The sequence below is a fragment of the Trichechus manatus genome, unplaced genomic scaffold (assembly GCF_000243295.1).
Source record: "Trichechus manatus latirostris isolate Lorelei unplaced genomic scaffold, TriManLat1.0 scaffold00060, whole genome shotgun sequence".
NCBI classification, from domain to species: domain Eukaryota; kingdom Metazoa; phylum Chordata; class Mammalia; order Sirenia; family Trichechidae; genus Trichechus; species Trichechus manatus.
In genome coordinates this window covers 13,642,865-13,662,854 of record NW_004443996.1, presented here as the reverse complement: position 1 = coordinate 13,662,854, position 19,990 = coordinate 13,642,865, and the positions used below count along the sequence as shown (strand labels likewise).

General features: G+C 37.1%; 1 protein-coding gene across 5 annotated transcripts in view; it reads left to right on the top strand.

Annotated features, from left to right (window-relative positions):
- ATP7A (ATPase copper transporting alpha) overlaps nt 1-19,990 on the top strand; it is a 258,321-nt gene that overhangs the window by 57,510 nt on the left and 180,821 nt on the right. For 3 of the 5 annotated variants that reach the window (XM_023733619.1, XM_023733620.1, XM_023733618.1), the window contains one exon: nt 18,680-18,820. In XM_023733619.1, coding sequence (XP_023589387.1) covers nt 18,701-18,820 — 120 coding nt within the window. In that variant the 5' untranslated portion in view covers nt 18,680-18,700. Of the gene's footprint in view, nt 1-18,679; nt 18,821-19,990 lie in introns of those variants that run through there. The other 2 variants (XM_023733621.1, XM_023733622.1) reach the window with 1 other exon arrangement.

Below are 19,990 nucleotides of genomic sequence, written 5' to 3'. Positions count from 1 at the left end.
GCCGGTCCTTAGAAATTCTATGTGGCAGTTCTACTCTGTCCTATAGGGACGCTATGAGTTGGAATCGACTTGATGGCAGTGGATTTGGGTTTTTTGGTTATATGGGATCAAAGTGACAACAGGAACTCAAAAGATTAGATAGCAAGCTGGGGGCAGTGAGTTTATGTTAATGAGGGAGGAACAGCTCAGAAAAATCTGGTGAGAATGGTTGCATAACTCAAAGAATATAATCAATGTCACTAAATTGTACATGTGGAAACTGTTGAATTGGTGTATGTTTTGCTGTGTATATTCTCAACAAAACAAATAAAATTTAGGAAAAAAAAAACTGTAAAACTCTCCTAACCTACTTGAAATGCTGCTGTTATCATATATATGCTAAGTTCTTATGTATACTCTTTTTAGACTCTTTCTTCCACTTATGTTTTCTATTTTTGTATCAGTAAGACACACCTTACTTTAAAAATATTTGTTATATCTTTATAATGCTTTGTTTAAATCTAATAAGACACTTCTCCCTTACCACTCCTTTTTCATAATTTTTCTATGTGTTCTCAAATGTTTGTTCTTTGGTATGAGCCTTAGGATCATTTGGGTAGAATTTACCTCCTTTTACAATTTTGAATCTTCCTGCACATTTCTTTTTAGGTGTATTCTAAATATTCTTATAGGTGTTTTTTGGGGAAGGTGCTATATGAATGGGCTTTCTTATCATTATACTTTCTGGATAATTATTGTCAGTGTATAAACAGTTGATTTTGATATATTTAACTACCAACCTTATTGAACTCTCTAATACCTCTTTGTATTAACTTGACCTTAATAAACTGTCTAAGTACAGTGGATTTTCCAGAAAAACAAACATACCAACTAACAAACATACATTTTCTATAGAATGTAGACAGTAACATCTGCTTCTTTCACTTACATTTTTCATTAGATTCATATAACAATCCTATGATGTAGGTAAAGTAGCTGTTTATTCCCACATTATTTAGGACCATATTTGTCAAAGTGCTGTTGATGTCTTTCCTGCGTTAGAATCCTCAGAGGTGTTTGTTAAAAATTCAGATTCCTGCACATGACTTCTGTCCTAATAAACTAAAATCTCTGAGTATGGGGCCTGGGAATCTGGAATCTTAAAACACAAGATGATTTTAAAGCACACTGAACTTTGAGAACCACTGGAGAGAAAACTGAGGCTCTGAGTGTAATTTAGTGACTTCCCCAGATTCAAATAGGTAATTTATACTTGACTCCAGATTTCCTGACTTCATGCCTAGTGCTCGCCACAATGTCTGAGTGTGTGCATGTGTCTTCTAAAAATAATAATAAAGCTTTTATTTGTGTCTTTAGAATATAATTCAGGAATGAATTTCTTTCAGTTTTTTTTCCAGTTACCTTAAAAGTTTTGTTGAGTGGGTGTCTTAGTTACCTAGTGTTGGTATAAGTGAAATACCTCAAGTGGGTGGCGTTAAGAAACAGAAATTTATTTTCTCACAGTTTAGGAGGTTAGAAGTCCAAATTCAGGGTGTCGGCTTTGGAGGAAGGTCCTTGTCTCTTTTCAGCTTCATTTCCTAGGTTCCTGGGTGATCGTGTGGCATATATCTTCCCCTCCCTTTGTGCTTACTTTAATCTGCTCTTTTTTGTTTTACTTGATTTTTTAAAAATTATTGTACTTTAGATGAAGGTTTACAGAACAAACTAGCTTCTAATTAAACAACTAGTACACATATTTTGTGACATTGGTTACCAATCCCATGACATGTGAACACTCTCCTTTCTCGACCTTGGGTTCCCTATTACCAGCTTTTCTGTCCCGTCCAGCCTTCTTGTCCTTGCCCCTGTGTGCCCCTTTAGTCTCGTTTTGTTTTGTGGGCCTGTCTGATCTTTGGCTGAAGGGTGAACCTTAGGAGTGACGTCATTACTGAGCTAAAAGGGTGTCTGCGGGCCATACTCTCAGGGTTTCTCCAGTCTGTGTCAGGCCAGTAAGTCTGGTCTTTTTTTTGTGAGTTAGAATTTTGTTCTACATTTTTCTCCAGCTCTGTCCAGGACCCTTTATTGTGATCCCTGTCAGAGCAGTCAGTGTTGGTAGCCGGGCACCATCTAGTTGTGCTGGACTTAGTCTGGTGGGGGCTGTGGTAGTTGTGGTCCATTAGTCCTTTGGACTAATCTTTCCCTTGTGTCTTTGGTTTTCTTCATTCTCCCTTGCTCCTGATGAGGTGAGACCAGTGAAGTATCTTACATGGCTGCAGCTCTTATCTCTCAGAAGGGATTGATATAAGACATACCTTACACTAATACTGCCTCATTAATATAACAAAGAAAACCCATTCCTAAATGGGATTATAACCACAAGTACAGGGATTAGGATTTTCAACACATATTTTTGGAGGATACAATCCAACCCATAACAGTGGATGTGAGAACTAACATCCCATACTATATAATCTAAATATAACCAGCAAACCAGTTACTGTGAACTTGTTTCTGACTCATGGAGACCTCATATGTGTCAGAGTAGAACTGTGCTCCATAGGTTTCAATGGCTGATTTTTCAAAAGTAGATTGCCTGGCCTCTCTTCCAAGGTGCCTCTGGGTAGACTGGAATTTCCAGCCTTTGGGTTAGCAGCTGAGCACGTTAACCATTTGTACCACCCAGGGACTCCAATCTAAATAGATTATTATTAGGTGCCATCAAATAGTTTTCTGACTCATAGCAACCCTGTGTGCAATAGAACAAAACACTGCTTGGTCCAGCGCCATCCTCACAGTCCTTGCTATGTTTGAGCCCATTGTTGCAGTCACTGTGTCAGTCTATCTCATCAAAGGTCTTCCTCTTTTTTGATGACCCTCTACCTTACCAAACATGATGTCCTTCTCCAGGGACTGGTCTCTCCTGATTTTTGTTGCTAGTTTTATTGTGGTATAATATATATAACAAAACATTTGCCAATTTAACAGTTTTTACATATACACTTCAGTGATACTGGTTACGTTGATCATGTTGTGCAACCATTACCATAATCCTTTTCCAAATGATTGCTGCATTGAGCATTGGTGTATAGGTTTCTGATTGATTTCCTGCTTTCAGTTCTTTTGGGTATATATCTAGGATTGGAATTGCTGGGCCATGTGGTAGTTCTAAGTAGCCCTGGTTGCTCAGTGGTTAAGAATTAGGTACTTAATTCTTTTAGATGCTATTATAAATGCAGCTGTTTTCTTAATTTCCTTATCAGCTGGTTCATTGATGGTGTATAAAAATACAACTGATTTTTGTGTGTTGACCTTGTACCTGCAACTTTGCTGAATACATTTATTAACTCTAGTAGCCTTCTTGCGGATTCTTTGGGATTTCCTACATATTGGATCATGTGGAAAGGGATATTATTACTTTTTCCTTCCCAATTTGTATATGTTTTATTTCTTTTTCTTGCATAATTTCTCTGGCTAGGAATTCCAGTAATATATTGAATAGCAGTGGTGAGAGTGGACATCCTTGACTGTTCTTGATTTTAAGGAGAAAGTTCTTAGTTTTTCTCCATTGAGTATTAATGTTAGCTGTGGACTTTTCATAGATGCCCTTTATCATACTGAGGAATTTCTCTTCTGTTCCTAGTTTATTTAATGTTTTCATTATGAAAGAACATTGGGTTTGTTAAATGCCTTTTCTGCATAGACTGGGATGAACATGTGGTTCTTTGTTTTGTTAATGTGGTGTATTACATCGACTGATTTTTTAATGTTGAAAAATGCTTGCAGTCCTGCAATTAATCTCACTTGATCATAGCGTATAATCCTTTAAATATGGTGTTGGACTTGGTTTGCTAGTATGTTGTGGAAGATTTTTGCATCTATTTATATGAGATATTGGTCTTTAGTTTTCTTGTGATGTCTTTGTCTGTCTTTGGTATCAGGGTAATAATGCTGGCCTCATGGAATGACTTAGGAAGTGTTCCCTCCTCTTCTATTTTTTGGAAGAGTTTAAAAAAAATTGGTGTCACTTCTTCTATAAATGTTTGGTAGAATTCCCCAGTAAAGCCATATGGTCTAGGACTTTTTTTGTTGTTGGGAAGCTTTGTTTACTGATTCATTCTCTTCATTTGTTATGAGTCTGTTGAGATCTTCTATTTCTTCTTGGATCAATTTAGGTAGTTGATTTGTTTCTAGGAATTTGTCCATTTCATCTAAGTTATCTAAATTGTTAGTGTACAGTTGTTCATAGTATTCTCTTTTGATCTTCTTTATTGCTGTAGGGTTGGTTTTAATGTCCCCACTTTCATTTCTGATTTTAGTTATTGGCATCTTCACTCTTTTTTTCTTTGCCCGTCTAACTAAAGGTTTGTCAATTTTATTGATCTTTTGATAAAACCCACTTGTGGTTTCATTGATTGTCTCTATTGTTTTACTATTCTTGATTTCATTTATTTCTGCTCTGATCTTTGTTATTTCCTTCCTTCTGGTAACCTTGGGTTTAGTTTGCTCTTCTTTTTCTAGTTCCTCAAGATGTTTAGCTAGGTTATTGATTTGAGATATTTTATTCTTTTTTAGTATAGGCATTTGCTGCTAAAAATTTCCCTCTGAGCACTGTTTCACTGTATCCCATAGGTTTTGATATGTTATGCTTTCATTTTCATTCAACTCTAAGTATTTTATGATTTTTCTTGATTTCTTCCTTGACTCACTGGTTACTTAATAGTGTGTTGCTTAAATTAAGCTTATTTGTGTATTTTCCAGTTTTCTTTCTGTTATTTCTAGTTTTATTCCATTGTACTTGGAGAAGATACTTTGTATGATTTCAGTCTTTTAAAATTTATTGAGACTTGTTTTGTGACCTGATATATAGTCTCTCCTAGGGAATGATCCATGTGCACTGGAAAAGAATGTGTATTGTGCTGTTGTTGGGTGGATTACTATATATGTCTATCCTTCAGGAAGCCCCCAGACAGGTTAAAACGGACACACACAATAATTTGCTAATAAAGTGTGCTCTGTTCCCTCTAGAGCCGGAGACCATGTTTCCTTCCTGGGATGTGGACCACTATAGCTTTAAGATGGTCGTACTGAGCTTGGGAGAAGGTGAAGTGCAGTCGAGTAGAAAACAAAAGCTTTCCTATTGTTTATACATCACTTTTTTCTTGATTCAGTGCTCATTTCATTGTTGTAACCCTGTGACTTGTTTCCGGAGTTCTGACAAAGTTGGTTCTGCCAGTTTCTGCTTGGTTATTTTTGGCATTTTTATCATTTGGGGGGGGGGGATGAGAGCATGCAGCTGCTCAAACCACCGTCTTGGTCCGGACTTAAAATACTTTTTTCCTTATCAAAACAATCAGCTTCAAACTTGTCAAATACAGTCTGTAGGTATATCAAGTACTGCTTTGTAATGCTACAGCTTTCTTCATTAAAAAAAAATCCATCTTACAATTTTATTTCTAAGACAAAATAGTACCCAAAGCTGCTGATGCAAAAACATTAAATACCTATGAAACTAAAAACAATTATCAACATTAATCCGTTATATAGAGAGTAATTTGAAAACACTCATTTTAAATTTGTTATAACTGGTTAAAGACAAGGAAATTATAAATAAATGATAAAACTTTGGAGATGCTGAAAATGACAACTTAGCTTGACCAAACTTTTCAAGTATGTCATTAATTTAATAAAAACTAGCACTAAAAGGATAATGATACTGATTACCCTACCAACCATTAAAATGTCTTTAAAAGTTTTAATTATTAAAAAGTCTTGTACTGATGTCAGAATATATCCTTGCAACAGAACATGAAGTCCCAGAAACAGACATATGTGTATGTATAAGAATTTAGTTTATAACAAAGGCAGCTTTTAGGATCAGTTGGTGGTGTTGGATAATTGGCTACCATTTGAGATGAGAGTTTGTAGATTCTATCTTACATCAAAATTAATTCCAAATGCATAAAAGACTGAAATGTAAAAACAAAACAGAAAATGCTAGAAGGTTGTAACAGTGACTGTTAATTAACAACAACAACAAAACAAAAAACCTTGTGGTGGAGAAGCCCTTTCTAACCACAAACCAAAAGTAGAAACCATAAAGGAAAAGATCGATAAAGTTTAATTATATGAAATTTTAAAATTTCATGTGGCAAAAACACCATGTAAAGAAATTGCAAAAACATGTGCATGAGGTTTCTTTTTAGAGTGATGAAAATGTTCTGGGATTACATAATGGTAATGGCTGCACAACTCTGTGAATATACTAATGACTGCTGAGTTGCACACTTTAAAAAGCTGAATTTTTGGTATGTAAATTGTATTTCAATAAAAAATACAATATATATGTCAGACAGTTAACAAAATAAGAAATAAAAAATGCCAATAAACGCATGAGAAGTTACTCAACCTCACTTACAAGTTTTATGAATTTTAATGAAAATTAAAGCAATTAAGATGCATTGTTTTCCCCTTACTAGATTGGTAAAGTTGGTAAAATGTATTTATCACTATGTGGCTTAAAACTGTAGTGCACTGACGCTGTAATCGATAGTTTTTCATCTTTCTGGCTACCCAGCGTCCAAATACATAGCCTGTGTTAAGAAAATCCCTTGCTGTGAGTACGTTTGTAACAGACAGTAGGACCCTGGCTCCCACTATTGAAGCCAAAATATGTGTAGGGGACGGGGGCTGATATTCCCTCTCCCTGTTCTCTTGAAGCTCAGATGGCTGCTAAGTGGTTTTAGACTCAGCTAGTCAGTTGCACCTGCTTGGGATTTCGAATACTGAAGAAGTGTTACAAATACACTGGGATAGTTAAAAACAATTCATGGTAGTGGCAGCGGTGACAGAAGTCCTGAGAATGCCAGTGCCAGTAAAGCAGTCCTTCCCAGACTATTCCAAGGGCATAACGTTGGTCTATTTTAGCCTCATTGGGTTCCTGTTCATTTTCCAAACCTGGTTAATCATCTTTCCTGTTGACTCTATAAGCAACCTAATAGCCTACCAATAAATTCCTTTTCGCGTCAAGTTAGTCAGAACTGCTTTATGTTGTTTGCAAGCAAGAACCCAGACTAATAGATAAATAATTAAATACCATGTAGCCATTAAAAACAGTGATGCAAACAACCCAATTTAAAAATGAGCAAGGGACTTGAAGAGACATTTCTCCAAGGAAGATACACAAATGTCCAACAAGTACATGAAAAGATGTTCAATCTCATTAGTGAGTAGGGAAATGCAAATCAAAACCAAAATGAGATACCACTTCACACCCACTAAGATGGCTATTATCAGAAAAGTGGAAAATAAGAAGTGTTGACGAGGATGTGGAAAAATTGGTATCTTCGTCCATTGTTGGCAGTGTAAAATGGTGCAGCCCCTGTGGGAAGCAGTTTGACTACTCCTCAAAAGGTTAAACAGAATTACCATATGACTCAACAGTTAGCATAACTCCCAGGTATATACCCACAAGACTTGAAAGCGGGGTCTCAAGCAGATACCTGTACACCGGTATTCACTGCAGAGTTATTCACAATAGCCAAAAGGTGGAAACAACCTAAACGACCATCAGCAGATGAATAGGTAAACAAAATGTGGTATATACATACAATGGAATATTATTCAGCCATAGAGAATATTGAAGTTTTGATACATGCTGCAACATGGATGAACCTTGAAAATGTTACGCTGAGCAAAATAAGTCAGACACAAAAAGACAAATACTGTATGATCCTACTTACATGAAATATCCAGAAGAGGCAAATCTATAGAGACCAAAGTATATTAGTGATTATCGTGGGCTGGGAGTTGGGGGAGGTTGGGGTTGTTGCTTAAGGGGTACTGAGTTTCTCCTTGGGGTGATGAAAAAGTTTTGGAAATAAATAGTGGTGATGGTTACACAACATGGTGAACATAATTAATTCATTTGAATCCTACACTTGAAAGTGGTTAAGATGGCAAATTTTATGTTATATATATTTTAGCACAATAAAACTTTTTTAAAATGATGTAGATCTCCACTTTTAGACAGGAAAAGTATTCAGGGTACACTAAGTGAGATAAAGCAGATTTTCGCTGTACAAAATGTTCTCTTAACCAACCTCAAATGTGTTAACTGATGGTTTCCTGTCTGTCACCAAACTATTCATATGTCCACAGCATGCTTACCATTTGTGGCCACTACTTGTATGAGTAGTCCTTGTTCCCACCAGTAGATTTGTTGGCATTCTTAGATTCAGCTGTGTTTGCTTCTAAGCCTGTTTATGCCTACTGAACTTGGTAACGTAATCATTGGATTTAATTAAGTATTATGTAAACTGATGAAATATGAATGTAAAATAGAGTTGCTCTTACTATGAAACTTAAGGTGAATGCTTTAGAAAGGCTCAATAAAGGTAACTAAAAACAACTATTGCTGAAATAGCTGTAGGTGAAACAACTTTAAGAAGTTGAGTAAAATAATCATAAAAATCTAAACAAATTCTGTTCTCAAGTTTTTTTCTCTACTTTAATAAAACCAAACTGTAAACTGGAAATCTGGAAACTTGAAGCAATGTAGGTGTGATTTATGCAAGAAAGAAAGGGAGGAATTTCAGAGAACCATATGAAAAGAAAAGGCCTTGGCTTTACATACGAATATTGGAGAGTTAATACACATCTTTTAGGTATTTAGAAAATGACTAAGGAATTCAGGGTAGATGGTGGCTTGAGCAGGTCTAAGATCCCAACCCTCCCCAAATGAACACCACGAAAAGCAACTAGAAGTCTGTACTCAGCCCTGTGACAACTCTGAAATGGTGGGCAAAGGACTGCAGCAAGAAGCCACAAACTAAACCAAGACAAGGACAAATTTCATATGGTAGGAAAAGTGCCTCTTTTTTTATTATATATATTTTACCACAGTTAAAAAAAAAAGAATTACTATGTGATCCAATGATTCCACTTGTAGGTATATATCCAGGAGACTTGAAAGTAGGGACTTAAGCAGATATTTGTACACAAATGTTAATTGCATTATTATTCACAGTAGCCCAAGATACAAACAGTCCAAATAGCCATCAACAAATGAATGGATAAACAGAAATGTGGTATATACATGTAATGGAATATTATTCATCCTTATAGAGAAATGAAGTTCTGCTACATTCTATGACATGGATGAATTTTGTAAAAATTTTGCTAAGTGAAATAAGTCAGACACAAAGGACAAGTATTATCTAATCCCATTTATGTGAAATATTTAAAATAGACAAGTACATACAGACAGTTGATTATTGATTAAAAGGGCCTGGGGGCAGGAGGGACTAAGGATTTAATTCCCTAAGGGGTACTATGTTTCTCTTTGGGGTAATGGAAAACATTTGGAAATAGGTAGTGGTTATGACTGGACTTTTGCATGCACATGAGGCAATTGAAAAGACCATGGCTTGGGTCAAATGCACTTTAGTCATGTAAAAGTTGGATAATGAAAAAGGAAGACAGAAGAAGAATTGATTCGTTTGAACTGTGGTGTTGGTGAAGAATATTGAATGTACTGTGGACTGCCAAAAGAGCAAACAAACTAGTCTTAGACGAAATACAACCAGAATGTTAGTTAGATGTGAGGATGATAGGACTTCAACTAGCTTACTTTGGACACGTCATCAGGAAAGACCAGTTGCTAGAAAAGGACATCATGTTTGGTAAATTATAGAGGGCCAGTAAAAACAAAGAAAGCCTCAATAAAATGGATTGATAAAATAGCTGCAACAATGGACTCAAACTTTCTAACAATCATGAAGAAGGTGTAGGACCTGGCAACATTTTGTTCTGTTATACATAAGATTGCCACGAGTTGAAGCTGACTTAATGGCAACTAACAACATGGTTGTACAATATGGTGAATGCAGTTAATGTCACTGAATTGTGCACTTCAAAATGGTTAGAGTGGCAAATTTTTTCTTATGCATACTTTCCCACAATAAAAGTTTCTTTAAAAAAGCATTCATTGCCATTTCCAACCTATCTTTCTAGGATCTAAGATAAGCTCCTGCATCAGTTCCATACTTAACCCATGATATGGTTGAAAAGTAACTGACACATGAAACGTCAAATACTTGAATCCAGCTTCCCTCTACCTTCCTTCTATAACAACTGTAGCTGCATTGTCTGAGGCAAGAAAAGTTTCACCCATACTAAAAACAGTCTATTTTTAACATGGGAGCAGTTGCTTAGCCCCTGGTGGAAAGATACTTAGTAACTTGAGGACTATTTCTCAGTTTCTGGGAAGCCTATCTCCATCTGTGCCCATTGCAGAGTATCAATATTTTTCAAACATTCTACCCACCCCAGTCCTACCTTTGTCTGGTTTTGCTTTCTGCTTTTTGCAAACATTGCCCTATTAAGTTAATTCTTTTCAGGATATTTTTAGCTCTAGACTGAAGTCTGAATTGGCTCTTTGAGTTTGAGTAAATCTGACCTTTAATTTTCTTAATTGTAAAAGGAGGCTACAATCTACTTATGTAATAGGATTGTTGTTATATTCATTTATATGAAAGTTTTGTAAACTGTGCAGTGCTATGGGAATCTGAATTCTTTTGTTGTTTTCATAAAAAAAAAAGTAGCTGTCGAATGGATTCTGACCCATGACAACCTCATGTGTTACAGAGTAGAATTGTACTCCCTGGGGTTTTCAAGGCTATGACCTTTTGGAGGCAGATCACCAGGCCTTTCTTCCAAGGTGCTTCTGGGTGGGTTTGAACCACCAACCTTTAGTAGTCAAGCACTTAACCGTTTGTACCACCCAGGGACTCTTTTTGTCGCCATGAGATAACTCATTTATATATATGAAAAAAAACCTGTTGCCACTGAGTCAGTTCCAACTCATAGTGACCCTATAGGACAGAGTAGAACTGCCTTACTGGGTTTCCAAGGAGCAGCTGGTGGATTCAAACTGCTGACCTTTTGATTAGCAGCTGTACTCTTTTTTTTTTATTGTACTTTAGATGAAGGTTTATAGAGCAAATAGTTTCTCATTAACAAGTCAGTACACGTATTGTTTTATGACATTGGTTAACAACCCCACAACATGTCAACACTCTCCCTTCTCAACCTTGGAGGACCTTTTTTTTTTTGGTGAAAATATACATAGCCAAAGATACACCATTTCAAAAATTTCTACATGTATAATTCAGTGACATCGATTACATTCTTCCAGTTGTGCTGTTATTCTCACTATCCTTTTCCAAATTATTCCGTCACCGTTATCTTCAGCTCACTGCCCCCTAGGCTTCCCATCAAACCTTTTGAGTTGCTGTTATCAATTTGATCTCACATAGATAATTCTTTTTTTGTACTTTAGATGAAGGTTTACAGAACAAATAGTTTCTCATTAAACAGTACACATGTCGCCCTATGACAATGGTTAAAAACCCCACGCCATGTCAACACTGTCCTTTCTCAACCTTGGGTTCCCTATCACCAGCTTTCCTGTCCCCTCCTGCCTTTTACCGGACTGTCCAGTCCCCGGCTGAACGGTGAACCTCGGGAGTGACTTCACCACTGGGCTAAAAGGGTGTCCGGGGGCCATACTATCGAGGTTTCTCCAGCCTCTGTCAGGCCAGTAAATCTGGTCTTTTTTTGTGAGTTAGAATTTAGTTCTACATCCTTATCCACCTCTGTCCAGGACCCTCTGTTGTGATCCTGGTCAGAGCAGTCAGTGGTGGTAGCCGGGCACCGTCAAGCTGTACTGGACTCAGTCTGGTGGGGGCCTTGGTAGCTGTGGTCCATTAGTCCTTTGGACTCATCTTTTCCTTGTATCCTGTTCTCTTCATTCTCCCTTGCTCCTGAAGGGGTGAGACCAGTGGAGTATCTTAGATGGCTAGCAGCCGAACTCTTAACCACTGTGTCATCATGGCTGCAACCTTTAATGCCTTTATAGGGGTCCCAAAAATGACTAGTAAAGCACATTGGCTTTTCTTAATTTGAATGTTTTGTTCTTTTCTTGACCTTACTAATATGTGTTAAGTATTGCCTCCTATTCATTTAGGAATGGTCAAATGAAAAGAAGAATTATGTTTTAAAACATACACCTACCTATTCCTGCTGTTTCAATCTCAGTCCTCTGTTTATATGATGACAATTTCTGCTGAAAGAGATTATTCAGTATTTTGAAAACAGGTTAAGTAATAAGATTATTTTTCATTTTAAAGGCTTACACAATTTAAAAATAGGGATGAATTATACAAAATAGAGAAGCTAATGTTTTCTTCTTTTGTTTTGAAGAAAAGCAAATGGACAGGAAAAATTTTAATTGATTTGGAAATATTATATAGATATCCTGAAGTCAGCTATCTCAGCGTTGTTTGCAAAGCTAGGAATCATCAATTTGTTTAACAAAACAGGTGTTTTTATAGTTCTGGTATAATAGATCTGGGTGATTTTGGATGTTTATGTGTTTATCATTGGTATCACTTATTGAATTATCTCAATTTTAGTAATTTTTCTCCTAATTCCTGCACATTCCCTATACTTTTTTTCTCCTTTATTTCCCCTTAAAATGAGTTATTTTCCTTTCAGAAATTTTTATGATGAACTAACTTAGGCCTACAAATAGTATAGGGACTCCTATAACAAATATGTGTGTATCCACTATGCAGCTGAACTTCGTCTTGTGCTCCTCCCCAGTTGCACCACTACTGCCCTCCTCAAACTCACCTGAATTTGGAGCTTATCACTCCTGTGCACACTTCCATATTTTGACTAACACTACTGCATACAACAACAATATATAGCATTGTTTTGTTTTTCAACTTTTGTGTTTTTGTGAAACTTCTTTTTTTCTCAACTGTGGTTATGAGATTTATCCACATTGCTACATGGTTCAGGGTTTCTTGACCTTGGTGTTACTGACATTTGAGGCTGGGTAATTTTTGTTGTGGGGGGGGCATTGTAGGATGTTTAGCAGCATCCCTGGCTGGCCTTTACTAACTAGATTCCAGTAGCACCCCTTACCACAGTTGGGACAACCAAAAATATCTCCAAAGATTGCCAAATGTCCCCTTCAGTTTGATATCTTTCCTTCCCCCGGTGAGAACCACTGTTGTAGTTTATTTATTTTAACTGCTGTATTATGTTCACTGTATATAGACACCACAGTCAGTTTTTCCATTTTCCTGTTGATGGACATTTAGGTATTTCCAAAGTTTTAGCCTATTAGGAGCACTATTGCAATGAGCATTCTTGTCTGTAGTTCCTTGTGTACATATGTGAGACTTTCTCTAGAGTATATGCCTAGAAGTGAAAATGTTGAATTCTAGTATATACATATCTTCAACTCTACCAGCTATTGCCAAGCAGTTTCCATGATTGTACTAATTTACACTCTCACAAGCTGTATAAGAGAGATCCTGTTGCTCCACATCTTCATCAACACTTAGTATTGTCAGATTTTGAAGTTTTTGCCTATCTGATGGGTGTAAATGATATTAATTGTGGTTGTAATTTACATTTCCTTGATTACTACAGTGATTAAAGTTATCCAAATAGAACTGTAATTCAAAAAAGAATTAAATTTTAAGCTGTGAGAGCTTTTTTAAAAAAAATCCAGAAACCTTTCCCAAATTATGAGGATAATTATTTTAGGAGAATTTAAAAAATAATATTTGAGCTTCTGTGATCAGCCTAAGAAGTGGTTTTAAGCAATCAGACTTAATGTGTCATGTTTTGTACTCAACTTCTGCAGTTTTTGTTTCCAAAACAGATGACTATTGAGTCATAGTACTATTCTTCCTGTTAGGATATGGTATTATTGGTGGTGATTACCATCTGTGTTTGGAGAGTGGCTTAAAAAACTTTAATAACTAGAAATTATTTCCCTCAGTGTTGTTGAATGCCCTTGTTCTCAGAGTCACTCTGTTACTAATCGCTGCATGCCAAATTTTTCTCTTTGGTATTGTGATCTCCCAGAAGCCTACATTTTTTTTTCTGCCCTACCACATGAACTTATTTATGCTTTCACTCTGTTTTCTGAGTCATTTTGCTAAATGTAATGGGAGGTTACAAAAGATTCCTGGCTTTGTGCTTATCTTTGAGACATTTAAAACTCAAAAGATGGACATAACATATATTACAAAATCAATTAAAGTTATCTATATATGTAATAGAGTAGTAAGAGTGAGATGGAATTCCTCTGAGGTTTTGTGGATAAAGTCCAATTTGAGTAGAGTTTGAAAAAAAGATTGCAGGTCAATTATGAAAGCAGAAGGAGTTATATACATATCATAGTTGATTTAAGATGCTTAAATTAGAATGTAGTGGGAAAAGTGGGTTTATTAATGTAATTTTCATTCAGGCTTAGATATTTTCGCCTCCCAGTGTTAATTATCAAGTTAGTTTGTAAAAGTGCCTTTCTGTTTAACTAGTCTCTCGGTTCTTCAGTAAACCTGAGGGATACTCCAGTACTTTGGTCTGGGGCATACCCCATAATAGAACTGTATTTCCTAACAAACCAGATATATTAGCCTTCATCTAGTATAATTTAATTTATTAAATGATATAATTAATTAAATATTTTATTATATAACTAGTTATATGTAATATATATGGTATTATATTAAAGGAGGCTGGTGGTGCAGTGGTTAAGCTCTCAGCTGCTCACTGAAAGGTTGGCAGTTTGAACCCACTAGCTGCTCTGTGGGAGAAAGATGTGGCTGTCTGCTTCTGTAAATATTATAACCTTGGAAACCCTATGGGGCAGTTCTACTCTGTCCTACAGGACTGCTGAGTTGGAATTGACTTGATAGCAATGGGTAGGTTTATGATATTATATAATTAATATAATCAAATTAATTAAATAACATAATTTATTATATTTCAAGGAAAGTTATTCTACCCTAATTAATGAATTTGACATTTTCCTATGAAACAATTTTATCAATTTTGGTCATGTTCCTAGATCAGCCCTCAAATGTCCCCTCCCCCCCCAAAAAAAAAACTCATTGCCATCGAGTCGATTCTGACTCATAGTGACCCTATAGGACAGAGTAGAATTGCCCCATAAGGTTTCCAAGGAGTGACTGGTGGATTTAAGCTGCCGACCTTTTGGTTAGCAGCCCTAGCTCTTAACCACTGCACCACCAGGGCTCCTCAAATTTCCCATTTGACCCATAACATATCTGAGCTATATCAGAGTACTAAGTCTGAGTACTCTGTCCTGGAGGCAAGCAGCCATGTGCTATAAGAAGAAAGAAGAAAGGTCTCCTTTTTTTAAGCACAAGACTAGCCTTAAGCAAAATATTGATAGGATCTGCTTGTTTTAGACATTTTTCTACTTCACTTTTCATACAATGTACTACTTCTCAGTGACCCTCTCCCTAGCCCCTAATGCCTTTATTTTTAAGTACCCTACGTTGGACTCTTCACCTGGGTCTGTCATATTCCATTCATTCCAAGTGTCCTTTGCTTAAAATTACCTGGCTTTTCTGTCCTATTTGAGCTCCTGCTCTCTTGAGTAGCTGATCTTACATAGGCATTGTTGTTGGGTGCCGTCGAGTCAATTCCTACTCGTAGTGACCCCATGTGACAGAGTAGAACTGCCCCATAGGATTTTCTTGGCTGTAATGTTTACAGAAGCAGATCACCAGGTCTTTCTCCGACGGAGCCGCTTGGTGGGTTCAAACCACCAATCTTTTAATTAGCAGCTGAGTGCTTAAGTGATCCGCCCCCAGGGCTCCTTACGTAGGCATTACCAAAAACCAAACCCACTGCCATCAAGTCAATTCCGACTAATAGTGACCCTGTAGGACAGAGTAGAACTGCCCCATAGGGTTTCCAAGGCTATAAATCTTTATGGAAGTAGATCGCCACATCTTTCTCCTGCGGAGCAAGCTGGTGGCTTTGAATCATTGACCTTTTGTTTAGCAGCCTAGTGCTTAACCACTGCACCACCAGGGCTCCTATGTAGGCATTAGGAGATGTAATTCTATCAACCCCTGAACTATCAAAGAGATGCTCATACTTTAAAAAAAGATAATACAGTGTCTGTCAAGACAACTGACTTGGATTCCTCAAAAATTCACTTCATGGCGAAAAGAGATGGTGGGGGGCTCTTCTAGATTGAGGCAAAAAAGAGACATAACAACCAAATGCAATGTGTGAATCTTGTCTGGATCCTGATTTGGGAAAAATAAAATCTATAAAATATGTTCTTGGGACATTTGCTAAAATTTAAATAGAGAATGGCTATTAGATGATTTACAGTTTATTAGCTGTGATAATGGTATTGTGGTTTCATAGAAGTTCTTATTTTTAGGAAATGAATGGTAAAGTATATAAGGTGAAGAATTATGATTTCTAAAACTTAAATTTGAACAGTTTAGGAAAAACCAGCAAATATAGCAACATGTTACCAATTGTTGAATTCAGGCAGAGGATAAATAGATTACTATTTCAGCTTTTCTGTATGGTAGAAATTTTTTATAATAAAAATTAAGTGAAAAAAGAACTATATTAGCATAAATAATCTCTAAATTGAAATATAGTACAGTGGAAAATTCAGGCAGTGTAGAGAAACATGTTTGAGCGGGAGTAGCTAGTTCTAGCTCCCTAAACTAATTCAATTCTACTACTTCTTGTTCCATTTATGATTCCTTCAAAATTTCGGATTTTGTCCTGTTTTCTATAGGGAAGCTGCTCTGGCTAGAGGAAGATAGAGTTTCTCAGAGCAGTGGCAGCTTATTTATACATATAAATTATAAGTCACAGATTACTAGAACATGAAGATCTTTAGTAGTATAGTCCATTAGAAGTCATGATATTTTGATCTTGAATAAAGCCTGCTTCAAAGCAAAATGGGACAAAATGTATTCTTTTATATTGATTAAATAGTGTCAGTTTCTATATGTAAAAATAGGTAATACTTTAACACTGATTTCGTAAGAAGAATCAATGGGCATAACTGAATTGTTAACTATTGCATTTGGAATAAAAACTGGTTGCTGCAGAGTTGATTTCAACTCATGGTGATCCCTTGTATGTCGGAGTAGAACTATGCTCCATAGGGTTTTTAGTGGCTAATTTTTTTTAAAGTAAATTGCCATTCCTTTCTTCCGAGGTGCCTCTTGAGTTTCTGTGGGTCAGGAATTCAGGGGTGACTTAGCTGGTGTTTCTTACTTAGGGTCTCTCATGAGATGGTAGTCAGTTTGTCAGCTGGGGCTGTAATCATTTAAAGGCTTAACTGGAGCTGAAGAATCAGCTTCCAAGTGGCTTACTTTACCTGGCTGTTGGTGGGAGTTCTCAGTTCTTTGCTGGTTGTTGGCAGGAGGCCTCAGTTTCTTGCCACATAGACCTCTCTATAAGGCTGCTTTGCGTAGCCTCATGATGTGGCCGTTGGCTTCCCCCAGACTGGGTGATTCAAGAGAGAGGGCAAAGAGGAAGGACAAAGACATGTTCTACTTGTTGGAAGCAAGTCACTAAGTCAAGCTCATACTTGAGGGGAAAGAAGTTAAATTCTACCACTCAAAGGAAGGAGTGACAGAGAATTTGTGAACATATTTAAAAACTGCCATGGGACGTTAGACAATAAGCAATAAACACAAGTAAATTATGGAGTATGTTAAAAGGAGTAGCTCATATGGAAAGACAAAAATAGAGCAGTGTAAGGAGAATCTGAGTTTGTGTATGTGGAAGGGGTATAGGTTGCACCTTTAGACAGAGCCTCATCAAGAAGGTGAGATTTGAAGAAAGACATGAAGGAAATGAGGAAGTTAGTCAAGCAGATACCTGGAAGGAGAACCTTCCAAAGGAAGGGAATAGCTAAAGCAAAGTCCCTGAGGTGGAATTCAGCCTGGCATGTCTTTAGCCAGGAGGCTAGTGTAACTGTAATACACAGGGAGGCTTGTGAGTAGTAAGAGAGGAGGTCAGAGAGGTGAAGTTGAGGGAAGTGGGTGGAGTGAATCATTTAGGACCTTGTTGGCCATTGTAAGGATTTTAGTCACTCTGAGTTATCTCTTCATTCTAAGTAATAGATGGGATTATGTATGGGAAAATGTTTAGTAATCAGGAAAGCACTCTACAAAGGTTAGTTACTTTATTATGCAAGTATTGTAAATTTTTGTTTTTCATTATTACAGCCATAGAAACAACTTTTCTTTACCTCATCTAAGGGAAAGAAAACTTTTTCCCAAGCGTTTTAGACTGGGTTCTCTAGAGGAACATTTGCTTCAAGGAAATGGCTCACACAATTGTGGGGGCTGGCAAATCCCAAATCTGTGGGTCAGATGGGAGGCTGAATGCTTCTCCTAATTCATGTGGTTGCGGGGGCTGGCGACTCCAAAATCTGCAGGTCAGGTGGCTGGCTGAAGGCTTTTCCAAGAACCTGAGGTCAGACCATGAGACGAGTGCAGGATCAAGGGAGAGAGAGCACACACTTTGCTAGAACATCCATATATGTTGGATCCAGGCCACACCCCCAAAGAAATTCCCCTTCCAACTGATTGGCTGCTCACATCAGATAACAAAATGGAGGATGATTACATACTGTCTATCAAACCACTGAGAATCATGGCCTAGCCAAGTTGACACATAACATTAGCCATCACACCAAGCAAGTAGAAATGAATGCTGTCATTTTATTACTAGTACATTTTCATTTGGGGAGGTGGGAGAGAACTGGAGGAAGGATAATTTCCATGGCTAAAATTAATGAGTTTATTGTTTCTAACAGGAATGTAAAGAAGAAGTAAAAATGAATCCAAGTATGCATATGAATTCTGCCATCATCTCTGTTGAAGGGATGACATGCAGCTCCTGTGTTTGGACCATTGAGCAACAAATTGGAAAAATGAATGGTGTACATCACATTAAAGTAAGTTACTCTTTGGAAATTAATGAGGTCAAATGTTGTTGACTAAAATTCTACTAGGAAATGGAAATTATTTCTAACACTGAGATAGAAGCAGACACACTGACACATTTGGCAATGAAGACTATTATACATCTAATCCTGATGCTAAATATGTTTTATTTGGCCCCTTAATTTATCTTTTCTTTGAAGAAAATCTATATTTTTTCAATTTAAAAACATCTAAACATAGAATCTTGATAAAATTGTGGTTATAAATTTATATTTTATAAACATATATGTATGCATATATATATATATACACACATATATATATATATATATACACACACACACACACACACACACACACCTTTTATTACCCTGTGAAAACGACACTGGGGAGGTGTCTGACCTCCACCAACCCCACAAGGGGGAAGGAGAACCAAGATCAACAGCCCAAGGCTGCTTCGAATGAGGTGGAGGTCAAAGATGCCTCCTCTCTCCACCGTCTCTACCAATTCTGACACCAACTGTCCCTTCCAAAGCACTCTGCTAGGTTCAGTAATTCATTGCAGTGGCTACACAGAACTCACAGGCCGTACTCATAATTATGGGGTTTATTAGAGAAGTAACATTTACAGTTCAGGCTCAAGAACACCCAGGATACAGTTCTTCATCAGGATAGCCTCTCCCTAGCTGTGCTCACAGGCACCTCTCCCTGGCCCTCAGTCTCTGCCCAGAGGCACTTAGCTGTCTCTCTCGTGGGCCGGGAAGCCCACCGCGCTTCTTGCTGCTGGGTCTCTCCTGCTGGTCTCTCCTTCCTTGGTGGTGGTGGGCTCCTCCTCTCTGCTCTGGAATTGGCTCTTTTTTAAGGCAAAACTGACCAGTCCCCTTGAATTACCCTATCACACAGTGCCGCCCAATCACCTGGGTGGGAGTTACAAGACCATGGCTAGAAAGGCCACACAAAAGTAATCAATCTGTAATCAATCGTACCTCATACCCTTAATCTCATACTCAACTAAAGTGTATTTTCTCAGGAAAAGGGTCTGGGGTTTTCTCTTTTATCTATGGCAATTACTATTTTTTTTTTTTTAATATTTTATTGTACTTCAGGTGAAGGCTTACACAACAGATAGTTTCTCATGTAACAGTAACACACATGCTGTTTTATGACATTGGTTAACAACC